The 20,219-nt window shown below is 36.8% G+C and overlaps 1 protein-coding gene across 7 annotated transcripts in view; it reads right to left on the reverse strand.

Moving 5' to 3' along the window:
- The window catches only part of ERC2 (ELKS/RAB6-interacting/CAST family member 2), a 510,348-nt gene that overhangs the window by 105,648 nt on the left and 384,481 nt on the right, over positions 1–20,219 (reverse strand). For 4 of the 7 annotated variants that reach the window (XR_012589292.1, XR_012589293.1, XM_074602406.1 and 1 more), the window contains one exon: positions 13,988–14,053. The exons of the other annotated variants lie outside the window; for them this stretch is intronic. Coding sequence is in view for 2 of the 4 variants with exons in the window: in XM_074602406.1 (XP_074458507.1) it covers positions 14,027–14,053 (27 nt within the window). In the remaining 2 variants the exon portion in view is untranslated. The remainder of the gene's footprint in view (positions 1–13,987; positions 14,054–20,219) is intronic. 7 annotated transcript variants of the gene reach the window in all.

Consider the following 20,219-nt stretch of genomic DNA (forward strand, 5'->3'; position numbering starts at 1 on the left):
AAACCAGCCTTTTGCATGATCCCACTTCCTGTGAATGGTTTAGAACTAATCTTTTCCTTTTTAATCCAGTATTTCAAAGGAGCATCTGGGCAAAGTATGCTTTTAATATAGCCCAGTGATTATTTATTGCTTGCAACAATATTTGGCAATAAAAAAATGCATGCAACAACTTCATGCAAAACTGTTGCAAAGCCATTCGGAAAAGCGAGTACTTGTAAAAGACAATTAGTTTGCTAAGAAAGAAGGCAGGCCGGAACATGCATTTTGAATGACATGTCTAAGTTTCAACAGCAGCTTCCAGGAAACATTTACATTTGAGAAATCCCTACTTTGACCTCTTTTTCCTCAGTTTGCTTGCTGGCAGAGAGGAGTACATGACAAATGAACCTAATTTAAGTGGGCTGAATGCCAGATTGCCTGTTAAAAAAGAGCACCTGACTGTACGTTAGGTGAGAGGTCAGTGACACTGAACACCAGCAGGTGTAATAACAACCGCAGGCTTTTTGTAAAGGAAATGCAAACAAGAATTCAGCCCCGGGACATTCAGGGTAGCGCCTCTCTGCTTAGGTACCAAGTGATTGGCAGTCAGGATTGCACATCAGGATGCTGGGTGACGCTTTGTTAAGCTGTACCGTGACAGGACTTCGAGCAGTATGTCATGAAAGATGGAGTCTTTAGCTAAAATCATAAAACAACACAAAACTAGTCACTGAAGAAGCAAGCAGCTTTTCTACTATGAAAAAAGGCTCAAAATACACAGAATAAATCGTTGTCCATCTCAGCACCTGTTTTCTTCTTGTTACAAAGCCTTTATTCATCTGTCATCATTTAAAAACACCAGTGTTGGAACTACCTGATCATTAATCTTTGAAACATTTGCCAAGCCAATATTAGGTTCTTGCAAACTCTGCACGCTCTACCCACCGTTTGTGGGAAGAATGTAAAAAACCAGTAAGTAAATAACATTTTAAAACAGGGTTATTCCATCTTATTAAATTACATTAATTTGTCAAACACCTCTCCTGCAGATTTGGAGGTTTTATATTCCAACTGCTGCTTTTTGATCTAAAGAGAAGTGACTGGTTGATAAACAATTCTTTTCTGGAACAGAAGCTTGCTAAAATTGCATTACAATACCAATACCAAAGCACGCCATTTTCGGCAACCACAGTGCAGTCTTGTAACAGACAACTACAAAGACGATATCCAGCACAGCTTTTATAGATTTCGGGGGGGTGTGGTGTGGTGTATTTTTTAGAATACGCCATTCACGCTTTATTTATGGAATGCTGGCATCTCTTTTGGTTAAGATTTATTTATTTCATGTTGGTTTAGAATCTGGCAATGCATCTTTGTCTGTTTCAAAATTTCAGTCGTGATACGACAAAGAATGTAAAGATCTTGGGTTAGAGGATAAATACTTCAGTTAATTATTCTTAGCAGGATCCTAGCAAAAAACGCATGTGTCATATGTATACATACCTTTGATCTCACATAATAAAATTACGAAAAAAATAGTTTCCTTAGTAATTAGCTTATTGCTTTCCATTTTCTGAAATACATTGTTCTGAATGATGATAACGTGGCAGGTCCTGCTTGGTAAAAGAGATTGATTAACTTTCATATCAAAATGTTTGTGCTACGACGAACTTTGAGTAAAAATTTTCTTAAGATTATGTTCTATCGGATATCCCAAGTGAGGCTACTTATTAAAAAGGCATTCACTGATGAGATTTTTTTCTATCATACTAATAGCAAAATATAGTAGAGGTCGTTTAAATTCTGATTTGTACTGGAAAGCAACCCATAACAAGGAAAATGAGAACAGCATAGCTGACGCACTCTTCATTTTAAAAGTTCTTGTGTGAAATATTGTCGTCACAGAAGTCCACGGAACCATGACAGAGTTCACTGACATTAGCCTGTTACTGCACTGTAAATTCTCAGGACAGCGGTGGCTTCACGTGCTATGTCCTTCCTCATCAATAAACATGTATTTGACATGTAATAAATAAAATTAGACGAAACCATGAGAAAACAAAGATTTCTAAACTCAGTATTACACTTTTTGAAACACAGTGAAACACCCACTGTCATTACTTTTGAAGAAAAACAGTTTGTGGCTGACAGATCTTCCAGCCGGTCGTCTGTTTCTGAGCGGCTTTTGTGCGTAAGACCACGCACAGCCACACCCTACGCTATTGTTTCACCACACTCAAAATTTTTAATGCAGTTGACTATCAATGAATTTCTCCAAAGACAGAAAGCATACACAACTGAAAATTATCTAACAACTTATTTGTGGAAAGAACTTATTTTCTGAAAGGAAAAATGCAGTTTCATAAGGTGCTCAGTAATTCTTCCTCTGGAGAATTTAATATTCTAAGACAATTTAGTAGCAACTTAAGTGCACCAGATCACATAACTTCACGAACCTGACGGCACAAACACAGCATCTGAAATATTTCTAAGACCAGTTTACTAACTGAAGTTTGCTTCGTGGGTGATAAGCAGATCGTTAGTTTTGTCCAATCAGCCCATTTAGGGGAGAATGTACTTCTGTGTTAATCACCTGCTGGGTGGTGGTGGGGAATCTATCCTTTGATCAAAGGGAGACATACTGGTTTTACTTTACATCCTGTCTCTCTAGCTCTCAACCAGCCCATAGCTGGAGGGATTCATTTCAGGATTTTTCTTTATTCCCAGTATTCTGTTACTTGCTGCATACCACCACCCAAGACATCAGGGCTCAAACCAAACACTCTTTGTGGTACGCCCATATGACAGACTTCAAAATGGAAATGATATTTAAGTTAAACCTGTAAGATCAGGTTTGCTGAAATCCTGCAACACATGCAGCTTTTGAACACTTCAACATCAGATCAAAGTTTGCCAGAGTCAAGGAGAGAATCCGTACGTTTAAACCTATCAATCCTCGAGGAAAAACAGAGTACGCTGGTAAAAGTGCATTGACAGTATTCATTTTGTCTCGGTGCTAACAGCAGTTAAATATAGCCAGGGAGCTCGTGTTTCTCCTCTGTAGAGTATCTTTTTTCTGTAACTAAGGCAGGGTTCTCACTCAGCTTGTCTTAAAATACATTCTTAGAAGCTACACTGATTTCAAGAAGGAAAGAAAGGGTATTTTTCTTCTAATTCTTATATTGAAGGACCATTTCCAGACAAAACTTTCACAAATTTTCTTCAAGCAGTAAGACTGTGTCTGTGGAGGATTCACATACCGCTTTAGTTTTCATAGTAAGACCTCTTTTTCCTACAAAACCAAAAGACACAGTACTCTAAGACACTGCAATATTTGAACAAGTAGTCTGCACCACTTCTTACTAAAAATTACAGAACTTATGAAACAAGTAAAACAGATGTAACAAAAAAAAAAAAGAATTAACCCTCTGAGAATGAGCCCTCTTCTCAACTGCAATCCCTTTCAGGCTTCTTTTGGTTGACAGGTTCAATTCTAAAACCGTTACTCCTAGCAGAGAATTTTTTAGCATTTACCATTTTTTTAAAAGGAATGGTAATTCAAGTTCTAAATATTTTTCCATCTATTAATTACACACAGAAATATATTACAAGCCTCAGGGTAAATTGATTTTCAACAGTGCAATTGTAAAATAGTTCATCTGAATACAAAATAATTACAATAAGACAGTTTCTTACTAACTTTTCTGCCACTGACATGAGAAACTGAGCAAATTTAGAAATTAAGAAAAAGATCTCCTAGAAGATGAATGATCACAATTGCATAAAAGATGGATCAAAAACTGAATCTGGTTGATAAAGAAATCTGGGAGAAATCAGCAAACAGATTTCAAGAAGTTTTACAAGTTTTTAAAAAGATGACCTACCATTCGTAAGTGTTTGGCAAATGAGCGCTGCAGAATCTATGTAAATTTCTCAATAATGTTGTCAGCCTCAGACAGGACGAGTGAGGCTACGTCAAACAGGGTGGACGAGGACTCGCATTTTCATTAAATCTAACCACAGATTTAAACTGTAAGTATAGCACAGAATTAGGCAGAAATTAAAATTTAGAGATTTGGAAAAAAATTATTTCAGTAGCGTGATATTGAAGACAAGTCCAACATTAGATCAGGAGCTATTATAAAAAAAAAATTGCAAAAGGAGTAAAGCTTTTCACCTTTATCCTATTTTTTCCCCACAATTAACGCGGGTAGGATATAATACCCAATTACATTAAAAAATGTAAGGGCAACCTCAGAGCACTTTCCACCCAAAGGGCTTGAACACAACTTAATTCAACCAAAACGTTAGGATCTGTTATTACTTACACAGGTATAAATTCCTACAGGGGTACAGAACCAACGTAAGTCAGACCTAAAGCCTCTAACTGCCATAATCAAAATCATCCTAGCTAACAGAATTCTGAAACCGTTAAAAACTTGCCTCGGTGGTTACATTTGACCCTGTCTGTACTCTTAGAACTAAAATGAATCCTCATGAAAAACTCACATGCAGGAGCCAGGTCAACAGATGTAAAACACTGCACAAAGACCGTGACTGTACGGCGCTGCTTTGATGGCTCCAACAAATAACGATTTAGGCCTCGGCCGTATCAGGGAAGAGCAGTCATTTGGGAAGGCCTATAGACAGGCTTTAAGAACTACTGTAAAGAGCAAAGCTTTTAGCTTTCTTTGAGATTTATCACCTAATGCATTTCAAGGTCCTAGAGCTGTGTGTGACAAAATTAATCATATTATTAATATAATTGGCCCAGCAAAGACTTATTGCAAGATCTAGCCAAACTGGGTTTTGGTTTGTTTTTTTTGATTTGGTTTTTTTTTTGTTTGGTTGGGTTTTTTTGTTTTTTTTGTTTTTAAGAACTGGTTTTCCTAGAACTTAACACAGATTTACTATCCAAAAGTATAGCTCCTATATTAAAATGGAAAATATCATTTATTACTGATCTCCATGCTTGCATCTGGTAAAAATATGTCTATCTGCAAAACGAACAAAGAGGTTCTGATTCTGATTAGTTAAACAAGAAAAGTGCACTGGTTTAATTTAAATTATTTTAATAACCTGATTACCTAAATTGGTGCAAGAGCCTTTGAAGATAAAGTGATTTCAGTAAGGGTCTTTTTGTTTTTAATTTATGGACATAATTCTCTTCCAGACTGTGCTTTTCCACTTGAAGATGTTACCGCCGCTAGCTGCTCTTCACTAACCGTCAGCTGGATGTTACCACACAGCTTCCAACAGAAAGTCAGAAATGTCGGCGTGCTCTAATCCACACCAGGCAAGGAGAAACAGGCTCGCCTGATGAATGGGTATTCATCACTGTTTCAGCTAACCTGGCTCAGTTTGCTTGAAGTTGATACGGGACCGATGGGAGTGATTTCTCCTGTTGAGAGATCTGGGAGGGTAACGATCTCCAGGAGAAAAGCAGTAACAAGCACATAAAGGTGGGTGGTAATCCCGTCATCGACTGGCACAGCTGTTTGCAGAGTGCTCTGCCCATGGCCCAAGGCTGTGGACAGGTATCCTCGTCTACATCCAGATATGCTGTTGAAAGAGATTCCATCTGCTTGTCCCTCTCCCTTCTACGACTTCTTCAAATCTTGCGGTACAGCTGTTCAAAGTGAGTAGCTTGCTCATTTTAGTCCAGAAGATCTAGTTTAGAATTAAACTAGTCCATGAACTGTATAGCCAGCTTGGCTCAGTTTGGTCGAACTGAGAGCCAGGCTGAAGAAGAGCTCATGCATGATCTGGCCAGCCAGATGATCCGAAAGGCTCCAGCAGGGAACCAGTGAAATCATCACTGCTCTTCTGGAAAACAGGCCTGACAACATTTTCATTGGTGAACTGTCTATAAAGCAAAGATTGAAAGCGAAGCAAAATGAAGCAGCAAGGCTCTGCCATCTGTGACATGCAGGGATATTCCATCACAACAACTAAAGTTGCTCTTTGCCTAGCGGTCTCTTGAAATGGGAAATTAGCACAAAACAAATGAGAATATTGATGCCAAAATGGATGCCTAATTGGAGTGGGACAGTATAGCAAAACAAGGAATATTAACAGGCGTTCCTTAACTATTTCTAATCCATTACATTAATATTTGCTGCTGGAGCATAAGTATACAAATAGATTAGTGTTGTCAAAGCAACATTCCCAAGATGCTTGATACTGAACTTAATTAAATCACATGAAGAAATATTTTTCCTAGATTTCTGAATTGTACTCTCTGTTACAGAATTATTTACAAATCATCATGTTTCAGCCACGGATTCAAGGCTCAAACTCAAGACAATCCCATCCCGCCCAATGCCTTTTCTCTGGCAGAAAAAGGGAATGGCTATACAAGTAGTGTACACCTGCTGAAACAGCCAAATGTCTTTTTTTATATTTGTTTCTTTGCATCTACACCTCACTCGGCTCAGTCTGAGCTCTGGCCACCACACCCAGGTGAAGCGCTTCCATTAGTGCATGTGTGTGATCTGAAAATCTGCATCAGAAACCACTGCCAGAATACCACGAAGTGTAAGAGAGAGGGACGTGCCTCAGAAGTGGCTCCAGGCCTTGCGGCTGGTGGGACCGGAGATCTGTGACAGCAGGCATCACCTATCAAAGCCTTTCCTTGAGGAAATCAAGAGACATATGCAACGACAACTGGTATTTTGGTATTTCATTGATGTTAAGTAGGTCAGCACAGGGAGGTTTTCTTTTTTTTTTTTTTTTTGGAAAGCAGCATTATAGCATTGTAACTAACAGAGAATAATATGTTTGTTTATATTAAAATAGATAATTTTTTATTAGGTACTTTCTGTACTCTACTGAACATTTTCTCTTGTATTTTTCATAAATTTCCCAAAGCAATTTTATATAAATCTCATGTTTATTCAAAATGGGCTCTTTTCTCATATTTTAGTATTCAATTGTAAAATCTTACATTCAAAAGTTTAGGTCATACGACCTTTTATTAGGTCTTTAAGTGAGGTGGTACTTCTGCTTCCAAACAAACCAAGCCTTTCCAAGAGGAATGCTGTGCTGCAAGTCCTATACTCAAGTACTCTAATACACACAAACAACTGCTTGAAACTGTTTTCAAGAAAAATAATATTAATTTCACATGTTCACATGAATATTTGTAGAAGTGCAAGCCAACAAATTTCAATTAAGCATTGAATTCGTCACTTTAAAGCAGATTTTTGCTACTTTTTCAAGATGCCAGCTTAGCTTCAGATATTAAACTATATCTAAATTATGTGATTGCTTCTTTCGGTATGAAGTCAGTGATTATCTATCTACTCCTGCTTACAGCAACTACAACATTTCGAAACAAAGTTTAGGTGTGAAAATACATACTGCCTTTTCTCACTTTCTGTGTCGTTAGAAATTGTTCTAGTGTGTTATTTATTTTTAGTATGGAAGATTATAAAAGAGCTCGACCGATGACTGTGGGCCCTGTGATTGCTGTCTTTAGGCTGACTCCATCAAACGCTTTGAAGTTCAGTTCATCAGCTACATTTCCCGATTGTTTGCACACCTTCTGCACCTGCAGCGAAGAAGCTGAGGCCAAAGTTCAGGCAGAACGGCCTGACTCACACAGCTAAAACACAGGTGACAGACAAAAAAATTTTGAATTTACAGAACAACGCTCTATAGCTAGACTTGAGGGTGATTTGGTGTCTCATAAATACCAAGGATAAGACAAGACAAATGCCTGTCGGAGTAAAGTAAAAGACATGTAATTTGTACAAATCCCTTTGAGAATACACATATGTATATGCACAGATTTTTTTTTTCTAAGACTATGAACAAATCAAAAGACAGAAACCGCTCTGAGTGAAAACTCAACAGTACTGAAATAAATAACAAGACTCTCATCGACTTCAATGGGCCCAGGGTTTCAACTTTGTATTTGGCCATAGCTGTGTTGTAACAGAAATTTAAATTATTTTTTTTTTTTTCAAAAGAACAATAGTAAACTTTCTTCACTGATCTTCCATTCCATAGGAAACACAGAAAAAGTTTCATGTTTGTCAAGCTATTCAAGTATTTCCAGTGTATAATCAATAAAAAAATAACCAAATACATACAGCTAAATAAATTCCTATGTACTTTTAATGAAAACCCTCTGTCTTCGACAGCAGGCAATTAATATCTGGAAATACTAGCAGTAGTAATGACACCTTTAAGAAAAAAAGAAGGGTAACTTTTTAATTAATATGAAATTTTCCAATTAAAATATGAAATATAGACGTCTTCCATAATGAAAAAAAGTACTTTAACAGGAATGAAGACTAGTCACAAATCTGTCCGTAGTTTGCCAAACAAACATTCCTAGGGAGGTTCCTCCTTTTGTTTAGTAAAAAGCAAGTTGCAGTAAAACAACAATCATGTCTAAAAATTCACAAATCCAAAATGCCCTTGGGCTCCAGTCAATGTAGCAACACCCATTTAGCTAATTAAGCATAGAGCTAGAATTCATAGACTCTACGAGAGAATTAAAATGAACGCTGCAAACAGTCATGCTCCTTATTTTTCCATTGCTTTGCATGCTACCGAGACTCATTTCAAAGTTAACATGTTTTTTCCAAAACAGGCTAACCAGAACATCCAAACATAAAGAAAAATAAATTATTTACAAAAATCTTGACTTGAAATAATGAAAACAAAAAGCAGAACAATAGCTAATAGTTAATGTCTTTAAACATATCCTTATATAGTAACATGGCCAAATTTTGTTATGCTTTATACTGCTATTAGTAAGGACATCTTGAAAGAAAACTGTTCACCACATCTCAACAAAGACAAAGCTAGGCACCACATTTGTTTTAAAACAGCCGCCTCCTCCCTGAAAACACATACAAAACACATCCAACAGTTAGAAGTGAACCGCGCGTATTTGCCTGAGGAATAATTAAGAAGCTTTACTCTTTCTGTAGACAATTTATGCTTTGAAGGTTGTTTTTTTTTACTGAACGACACTGATGCCTCCTGAAGAATGCCTCTACAGTGACTACTGAGGCAGTATTTTAAAATCAGACTTTATGTTCAACTCCTAAATGCAAATTTAGCAGACTAGCTTTATGATCTATCTTCAAAAACACTAGACATCATTTGCCAGCAGGCACAAGCTTCAGTCTGTCTTTGTTTCAAGTGTGAAGGTAACCCTGTTCTGAGGATGTAACAGACAATAAACTTGTCCAAACACTCCCAAACATCTTTTAAACCATCTGATTTACTTCACATTTGACAAAGAATAATGTCTACAGTACTGTACAAATACAATACTGTACAAACAGGCCTTGCGTTGATTTCTGTTACAGACACACGTGGACAACCTGTGGCAAAGTCCTAACTGGTTTTCCAGTGTCTGCTGCGCTTCAGTGGTGGGAACCAGAAAGGAAAAACCAAGCACTTGTGTTCTACCCGCGCACACCTCGGCTGTGCCACGAATCATATTTTCTGAGTCACGTGGCTACGGTTACCCCGACAGACTGACAGATAGGCTTAATTCTTAAAACTTATCATCACCTCCTGATTTTCTCTTTTTTTTTTTCCCCCTTTGTAAGGGTGAGGAGGGGAAGAGATCCCATTTCTAACAAGCCCTGACCAGTGCAGCTACATGTGCTACCGAATTTGCTGGCCAGTGAGATATCCCTGAGCACCTCATCTGTTCCTTAATGAGCAACGAGCTCTCTACAGCCTTACAACACATCCTCGTCCTGCCACACTATGTTTCCACCATCATTTCATGTCACTATTTTGTAGCATTTGAGCACTGAAGCAGTAAAGTTTAAAAAGACTTCACCGACTTTTAACTTACTACGTTTTAAACGTAATTAGAGGACCAGGCTGGACTATCCTTGCTTAGGCAGAGTACTCCCTCGTGGCCTCAGGAAAACTTTTGATTGCATGAGGCTATCTGCATGGTACCTGAAGCAACGTGAGTGAGCCCAGCAGGACAGGCTGAGTATAACTCAGTATAATAATCAGGATAAAATTAGACTTGAAACAAAACAAGTTCAGAAACTAAACATTTTGGTATCTCAGGTGCTTTTTGTCTTGTAGAAAAAAAAACCCTCTTAAAGAGAAATCAATTACAACTCAAAAGCATATCATTTAGCTAACACTACTGCAACAAAAATTAAATTAAGATTCCCTTACTCTCCTGATAGTCAGTTTTCAAAATTATTGTACGCTTTCTACACAAGTTTTTTTTAAACCAAAACAAATGTGTCTTTGAGAGTCTAGAAGACATTCATGCTTTGGTTCATAAACAAAAGCGTGTGTTGCAATGGAACTGCCGCATCCATAGTTTATATAATTTGAACTGTATAACTAAAAATCATGGCAAATATACAAACTATAAAAAAGGTGAAGGTCTTTTTTCCAAAAATCCACATTCTTGAGGTTCAAATACTTATAAAATTAAATTCTTGCTGAAGTTATATTTTCCTCTCCAACACAAAATACATGCCTCACATTCATTCTCGTTGGGTCTCTTGGTTTTCTCGTGTTCACAATTAGCTTTTGATAGAAGTCTGCAGAAAAAAAACCCCACCAAAACCACAGGAAAGCTTTTCTAAACAAGATATACACCCAATTTAACTGTATTGTCTGCATTTAGTATACATTGAATTGACTGAGAGATTTGATTTCCCTCAGCCATACTACTTGTTATGAAAATCAAGAGAAAGTGAGAGAGGAAGAATGGTAGAAACATGTCTAATCCCATGAATTAAGGGCTGTTTTAAGAGTCCTTACGTTATTAAGAGTGAAATCAGCTCCTTCCTACATGGAAATGAAATCTCCTTCCCATTCCATTTATCTAGTCTCCAGATCTATTTCAACAGGCTGCTGAGAGTTCACCAGTTTGACCACTTGCCCACTCTACTACTATCATGCAAAAAGAGTCGACTGGTCCTGCCTAATCCTGCGGCCCCAGGGCAATGAAGATAATCAGAGGGAACCGGCACCCAGCATTCCTGGAGCCTCGGGGAGTTTTACCACCTTGCCTTGGTGAGAAGAGCACCCAGACTCCTCGTACTGGCGCTGCCAAAAACACAGGACGGAGTGCTCTGGAGTGAAGAGTTAATGCCTAGAGCTTTGAAACAGAAATGGACTTATTGTAATTAATAACTTGGATATTCTTCTCATGTTAACAATGCTGCTTTTAAATAGTAATGCAACATTCAAGAGAGTTCATTTCACCTTGATTACTAACCATTTGAGCTATTAAATTCATTTACCCTTGAGCCATATGCCTCCAAGACAAATCTTGTGTGTTTTATTTAAATAGCAATAGAAATTGTTAAGATGTTCCAAAACTAAGTCACAGGCACTATTCCTTTCAATCTATAACAGCAGCATCATAAAGTGGATTCAAAAAGGAATATCATACAGAAAGTTATAATAACAGAATTAATTATAATGCCCAGACTTTTTACAAAGCAAAAAATGTGGGAAAATGTGTATTTTACAAAGACGATGTCTGCAAAATTCAACTGTATCAGCCGTTTGATTGTAAGTAGAAACAGGAAATAATCCAACTCTCCAAAATTTTAATTTCCTTAAGAGATCCAGGGCTTTAGTCTATGCGGCAGAAAGTACCACAGAGTTATCTTACAATCAAGTCATTTTTAACTGCTGCTCTGCTTGAACATCAGAAAGTAGGAATAAAAACCCAGAAAGTAGTTTGTGTCATTAACTTTTACTCCTCAAGAATACTTCTGAGAACTAAATCCAGTTTTGCCCTGGTTTCGTACAAGAGCTCGGCTCTGCCTGAGCAAACCACGCTGCTGAGCTACATGAGCGGCAACAGCCAAATTACGTTGTTAGCTCTCAAGTCTGTGCAAAACAGAAAAGTTTATCTGTTGTTTTTTCTAAGTATATCTTTTGTAAGTATCTCTATCGTAAGATACACTTACAGCTCTTAACAGCGACTATGAGGAAATTTAGAATTACCACGTGTATTTTCAGAAAGGTTTATAGGTCTGGGACTTGAATTATTTTTTTCCCCCCTAGGGAAGGAGGTCTATGACATGGATTTTCACCTTATGACGAAACTAGACTTTCCACCCGCCTCACGGCTATTCTACGCCCAAGGAGAGGCCTGCCCATGAGCTGTCTGGAGGGCAGGCTACGCCTGCTACCAGCTATCTGTTACGCTGCCTTTGCCGTGCTCCCCCGCTGGAAAAGAAACAGCAAACAAGCTATTTGTCAAGGGTCTGGTATATAACGATACCAGATAAATTATGTTGGCGTTTGAACAAAAGGGTCAGAGAGGAATGTCTGTTTTTAAATTGGAAATATATATGGGCCTGGAAAATAAACAAAGATCTGCTCTCCACACCCAAAACAGAAGAATGATGCTGACAAACAGCTGAAAATTACATTACTTTTAAATAACATCATAAACTGCTATTAAAATATCATGCAGCTGCAGTTAACAGAACTTGCTAATTACTGAAAACACAACATTAACAAAACTCATAAACCTTTTTTACATTTTTATATGAAAAAGAACAATTCCAGATTCTTTTTAAGGGCTGCTTACTTTCAGGAAATAAGAAAGTGTAACTAAAAAAATTTAGAACATGAGTCACATCCTTTCCTACTGTTACCACATGCAACACGTGTGTCCATAAACACAGTGTTTATCTACACATACAACCTGTACAATATGACATTTTAAATTGATTCAGAAAGCACAAAACCAAAAAAGGTTTATAACTACACTCTGATAAACCAAGGTTGCTTTCTTTTAAACGTTAATGGTATCACAATGCCCATTATTTCATTTTAATACTGCTGAATCTTAAACTTCTCTGTGATAGAAATCCTCAACAGCTTCATTTTTTTTAAATGAAATACAAATTATTCATTATGAATAATACTAATTTGGCATTTCACAACTGTTCTAAAAGGTAATTATACAAGAACAGACGTTATCTTGGAGATTTTATTCCTGCCAAATCAAATGACTGACTTGTAACGTGGCCCGTAACACCGCTGGAAGCCAACCAAACCACACGGTCTTTGACTTGGGGTGACAGGGGCCAAAGCGCTATAGAGGAAAATACGGCAGCTTTAATGACACGTTCATCCTTCCGGATGTGAGTAGATTTTGCTCCTCTGAACAGTCCCACTGCAGTAAACAGAATTGTTCCACTAAGAAGTAGTGACACGAGCAACATTTTCTCTGAGTGAACCTCCAGGCCTGATGGTCTTAGCAACGTTGAGACCACGGTGATCACCAGCTACAAATTACCCACAGCGCCAAAGGCAAGCGCCAAAAGAGTGGCTACGCACTGACCAACAACTGACACACAAGGGCAATGCAGTATTTACTCATAATTGAAAGAAACAAACAAAATAAGATGCACTTTGTATTCTTAAATATCACAACGAAATTATTGTATGGGTGTTAGTCCATCAGATTATTTCAGGCAAAGAGCATTTATTGCATAGACAAATTATACTTTCCTTATTCAGCATCTGCTGCACATTTTACAATTTCTCTGAAATTTTTTAGCTTAATAGGTAGTCTCATTTTCTCCATGCATATTATAAACTCTATTCCAGTAAAATTGTACGGTTAATCCACGGCAAACTTCCTTAAGTATCAAACTTTCATACTCATTCTGCAAAGATATTACAGTTTTCTTACAGGAAAAAATATAATCATATGGCAGATTAATATTAGTTTAAAGAAATCCTTCCCTACTGAAACCAGGAAATTGTTTAGACAGATACAAACAGAAACAAACACACTCCTTTTAAAGTTCATACCTACCTACGCTTTTAGCCACAATAGGCTGTGAAGAAGTTTAAACCATTAGTCCATTAAAACATTAGACATAGTTTCTCATTGTTCATTGCACGCGAACATTATACGGTTCACAAACACACTTGTCAAGACACACACAGCTCCATGCAGTTTAAAATAAAACAATAAAAATTAGACTGCAATTTGAAAGAGATAGAAAAGAGAGTTTCTCACCCCTCAAAACAAAACTGGAACTTTGGTTTATAGGAACGGCTATGCCCATATACCCTCCTCGTCATCCTGTGTGCCAGACAAGGTGCACAGAGAAGACGTTAGCATTGGAATGAAAGAAGAAAAGGTTAGTTACTTTTGTGCACATAAAATACAATTTTCTTGGCTGTTAAAAACATGAATTTTTTTAAAGTAAGCCAGCAAAAACAGCTGAACACGTTTGTTACATGTACAAGAATCTGCATCTATAGCAACCGAAAAAAACAAGAACAGTGACGTAAACATTTTTCCCACTGAGTTAAAGCCGTGTGTAGGAAGTAGATTATATGATTAAATGTTAAAAGATTATCTATTTTTAATTGCATCAAAGCTTATAAGTAAGCAAAGTAATTACTATAATCAAATTGTCTTACATTCTGTTAGGTTAAAAGATACAAAACCACCAAAGAACCAAAAAAAATCCATCATTAGCAAAGTACGCTTTTCTACCATGTTAACAATTAAATCTATCTTTTAAGCAATCCTTAAATGCTGCACGTTGCTCAATACTATTAGACAGTTTCTCTCCTTTTTTTCCATTTTTGATCCATGAGGATTACTCATTTATTTAGCATTTTAATGATAGATTAACACTAATTGCAAATACAAAAAATCATAAAACTTCCATTAATTTGGTTTTAAAAGAGATTATTTTACTGTAGGTACACTGAAAGCAGAAGGTCTTCCTTTTCATTTATTATAAACTTGAAGTGAGAAAGAACAAAATAAAAAAAACCCCCTGAACTAAACCAGGAGAGTGAAATGTTCTTCCCTGGATACGTTTCCTGAAGATTACATTTTTTATAATGATTCTTTACCTATGCACGCACAGATGTGTACGTGCATATCGATACCCGTATATAGTTCTACTATGTCAAATTCCGATGCGATACTCAGCTTCTAGACCAGAGGCGCACAACACAACGCTGTTCATTTAACTCAGCTTTTCAAAAATCAAATAAAATCTTATCATTTTAGATAACCTTAAAATTCACCCATTAATATTTTAGAAACAAAAAAACTAGACTCTATAGTTTCAAAACTTTGAAAGTTAGCTGGTGTAACGTATTGCTGGCACTTAATTAAATCGAAAAACTAAATAAAATGAATGGTAATTAATTATGATTGAAACAGACAGGAATTTTAGCCTGAAAATATACACTGCCAGTATCACTACTGTTCCTAGTCCATTCTTGGAATAAAAAAGAGCTCCCAGATGTCAACTGTTATTAAAAACCAGATGTTAAGATAGATGTCTTGCATGTTGCTGAATTAAGTAAAGAAATCTGACAGTCCACTATAAACTTAGCTATCATTTAACACAGAAGAAATGTGGGTAAATTTTTTACAGTTAACTTGGAACACGCCTTAGTTATAAGGTCTGCACAACTACAGCACAAAGCAAAGACAAAGTAAGGCCTGAATATTCTTATTTATTTTTGAAACAAAGGGACCGATTCTGTAAAACTTCCAGGGAGGTGGGTTCGCCTCCCTGAAAATGAGAGTCCTTCCCTCGGAATTCCACGGGAGCTACTTTTAGTCAGGCCAACTAACGCTAATTGAACGGACTTTGAAGTTGACGAGAGTTTTGCCAGAGTAAAGGTTGAAGAAAGACTGAAGGATTTCTTTTCCGCTGAGTAGTTTGATCCTATTTCACTAACAGAACGCATTAGGTTAATCTTCGGTGATACCTTTAAAAACAGCAATAATCAACAAAATGGGCAACTCGGTACGTTTCCAAATGACTCCTCCTAACTAAATACAGCTGGTTTGCTGTTTAGCGCATTGTAATTCTTCAAATGGGCAGATGTTCATTTTTACTTCAATTATTTGTGTCATCTCTTTTAGGCACGATTCTAGGAGAGCTGAAAAATCAAATATTGTCAAATATTTTTAAAGAGTATTATGGGAAATTACAGACTATATAGTTTGACACTGATCCTGATATACAATAAGCAATAAATTAAAAGCTAGAGCTCAGTTAACGTCAATCAAATTGCTTTATTGAGTACTGGTCCTGTCAAAATAACTTTCTATCTTTTTCAATTACATAGAGACTCTTTTTGCTAAGGTAAGTGCTTTGAAAGAACACGCTGCGATTTCTGTAAGGCATTTGATTATGTGCCACAAGACACAGTGTCAGCAAATTTAGCTCCATATCGAATGGATGTCACTGGAGCAGGAAAGGGACCTGCAGGAATCTCTTCTCATCCCAAACTTGTTCTGCGTCCCCCTGATTTGAAGGAGAAGACTGACAAAGACGGCTTGGGAAAGTGAATGTATTTGGGATTAGCTGAATAAATGTGACCGGCCACTTACGCATGAGGCTGAACTCATGGAAAACATACAGGGCGAACTTAGAGGACAGGGGACTGCGTCTGAAATCGATGATTTCAAAAAGGGCTTTACAGATCACAGTGGAAGCGAGCATGGGTCACAACGTCGAACTGGCAAGGGCAAATACAGGCAGAGAAATAAAAATCCAAAACTTTGCTGTGTCCGTCTGCAGTAGCATAAGACCATTAATAGAATTATACATCTGGTGCTCGTGTCATACTCTTATGACTATTTGAAAGACTGTAACCAGATCAGGAAACAGCTACAAAATTACTGAAAAATAAACTTGGCAGTGAGAAACGAAACAGACTCAACCTAACTGGTCACTCAGAAAACATTAAAAGATTGTTTGATCGCTATTAACTAACACATACAGAAAAGGCGTCAGCTCTTTCTCTAGCAGAGAAAAGCTAGATAGAGGTTTAAGGAAGTAATTAGGCGTCAAACATGGTCCGTATCTTCCAGTAGCACATCAGTACTGGATAACTTCAAGATTTTATATCAAGACTCAGACACTTTCTAAAAGATATGGCTAACTGTATTCAAAACAACTCAAAACCATTACAGATGGAATTAAGAAATTATTGAGTGGTCAGGTCCAGATTAGGATCATGGTCCACTTCGCCTTCAACATCCAGAATTAACAAAAATCCTCTTCCGCCTTTTTTCTTCACATCTGTTTTAGTGAGAATGTCTGTGCCATGACCTTATTCTGTACACAAAGAGTTTATTACGCATTTTCCAATTTTAGTGATTTAACAAGTTCATAAAAAATTACACACAGTGATCTGTTTTGACAGACAACTGAATCGGAAAAAAAAGCCTTCACTGAATTTTAAATTTTTAATATTAAGAGCAACCTCAAAACCAGTCTTAATATACTATCTTTTTTAAAAAAACCTGTATCTCTATAGTAATTTTGACTTGATTTATACCTATTCCTGAAAATCTGTTCATATCTTATTTCCAATTCCACACACTAATTATTCATAGAAGATAAATAGTACCTCAAAACTTGCACTAACCTAAGCAGAGCTCACTCACTTAGCATCCCTACCAAAAAAGCCAACATTTCATAATGATGTGCTTTATTACCGACTACGTTAAGCTAATCATGTCGTATATTGATACTAGGTAACGTACCGACCTAAAAACACTTGCCACTTGACGATAGTTGAGGAGAAAGTAAAATTCCCACAGATATCACAGAATGTCAGCCCTCTTTTTCAATAAAAAAATAGGATTAAACTAAAGAACAACAATTTCATGATATTTGCTGTCACCTTTTAATTTAACAGAAGCCAAAATGTACAGATGCAAGATCTTAAAGGAATATTAGAAGAACTCATTGATCATTTACTATTCCCATTATAAAGACAGCTTGGTTTTAAGCCCGCACTACTTCCCTCCAGCCCGTTGGATCAAAGTTATGAGATAAAACTCAACTAACCTTGTCATTCCGCTGCCTATTACGCTTTGAGGAGTGGATATTTAATGATGTAAATCCTAACTTAGTGTTACAGGCTTTACAGATTTTTCTGTATGGATAGGAACAACTACCCAAAAGCAATGGATAAAAAGTATGTAAGAATCAGGATGATAAGTTTTCACTGGTTTTATGAATAAGCTATCCTATCAAGAAGCTAAGGCTTGGTACCTCAATGCAAACACATAAAGTTAGCGAATACAGAATTCTTGACTGATGTTCTGAGGCAAATTAAGTTCATTACCTGTTTTTGCATTCTTGACATACTGTGAAGCAAAATAAAAGCTGCAGTTATGCCTTATCATTTATTAATATTGGATCAGAGGCTTCCAGAAGAATGCTTAGTCTTTCATATCAGTGTGTATCCTACAGAATCATTAATCTATGGCTCTTTCAAACAATAAACTATAATCAAGCTATTTTTGATTAATGTTTGTGTACATTAACTGCTTTTTAAACTTGGATCTTTCACTGGTTTATACGGTCAAGAACAGCAGCTCAATGACAAAATCTGCAAAGCAAAGTCTCAATTACAGAAAAACAAAAATGGAAAAACACAAAATTCAAGAAATACCATATGAATTAATAAATTAGTATACACTCTTAATTATTAAAAATTCAAAATATTTAAGATACTGAACGCCTTGTATTTTTATGACTGAGATCCAAGTCTCTAATTTGGACATATATTCAGATATGGTACAGCGGTATAACCTCAAGTACTATGACAGACTTTGCACATGGACTATTTATAGATTAGTAATTCATTGATTTTATCTCATCATTTTGCTAGTCTTTTTTCTGTGCTGCTACTTATCGTATTTACTTAACATCTTAACAAGACATATCTGTCGTTAATAAATATGATTTACAGTTCTGATCCAACTGCCACAAAACCTAACGCCAAACCCTCAAAACTGGCTTCAAACTAACAAGGTGAAGAACTGAAAAGCTTGTATAAAGGTGTCTTCTGTTTTACTACTGAAGTGTATCTCTATCCAAGTTTTGCAGGCACATTTCTCAGCCATCAATTCTTTAAGGTTCATCAGTTTCAGTAGCAAATTTGAGACAGTGGCCTGCAGATAAAAGGGGCTGCCTTACACAGCAGATTAGAAACAAAGGATAACTTTAAGCACGGTCTATGCAATTAAGTATATCTAAAAAATTTTACAAAACAGATGCCAGAAATTATAAGCCTATTCATAAGCATTCTGCACGTAGCATACTCTTGATCACCGATGAACGCGAAATAGTTGCAAGAGGTTATATTTACCAGCCTGTTGCACCAACAACGGATCTATAGCCAATACAACCGGTACCGAGAATTGCATCTGTACAATACACCTATCTTGGGGGGTTGGTTTGGATTAATTTTGCTGTGTCTCCAAGACTGAATCCCCTTTAGCAATTTCATTGTGTTGGGGGATGCCCTGGAATGCATCTTTCAGTTAAATTTAATCAAAAAGGAATCCAGTGTGCCCACTCCAACACCGCTTCTAGATACGAACCGTAGCGGGAATGATCAGGAGATTTGATCCAAATCTGCGCTCTTGATCAGGACTAAAACCCTAATGTAGATACAATCAAAGACTGCAAAATTCTGCCTTACTATGAGGCCTACTGGTGTATAAAATGTGGTTACCTGAAGTGAAGAATGTTGCGCATCTGACTCAAAAACCAGGCAGCAAATACCTCCACGAAGGTGCAGTACTGCACGCATGCCCCTTCACTTTTATGGCATGCAAGTATCCTTATAAAAACCATTCTTAAAATAAATAAAAAATTTTAAAAATCCTAATCTCCTTTTAGACAAAAGCTTTCGCAACATAGGCAACATTAAAAACTTGATGAGTTAAGCTTTTCTGGCTCTCTTCCCACAATAGAAGACCCTTCCTGACAAGGCTCATCACATTTCCTTTCATGTGTCAGCATGTTAAGAATTAATGTCTTAACTTGGGTTAAATAAATCTAGCGATAACCTGCTCATCTCTTGAACTAACTTTCTGATGACTGATTTATGCTACTCTCCTTATTATCCGTGGCTACTAATGGGTCATTAAACACGTAACTACTGGCTCTGGAGTGTGAAACTGTCCTGCTTACAGCAAACAATTACATTTACAAATATTAATTTCCCCTTGTGACACAGAAATCTACCTGCTAAGTAATGACATTTCTTTCAAATCAAGAATTTAGCTTAAAATCAGAATCTTTCAAAGTTTACATAGACTTTTATTTGCTACTCAATTTCTAGGAGCAAACATAGCTGAGGACTAATCTCATAAACTCCCCATACACAGAACAACTGAGTACAGAAGAGTTTTGTGCATGAATGATTTGAAGAACTGAGCCTGTAACTGGAAAGGGGAAAGA

The sequence above is a fragment of the Larus michahellis genome, chromosome 10 (assembly GCF_964199755.1).
Source record: "Larus michahellis chromosome 10, bLarMic1.1, whole genome shotgun sequence".
Taxonomy (NCBI): Eukaryota; Metazoa; Chordata; class Aves; order Charadriiformes; family Laridae; genus Larus; species Larus michahellis.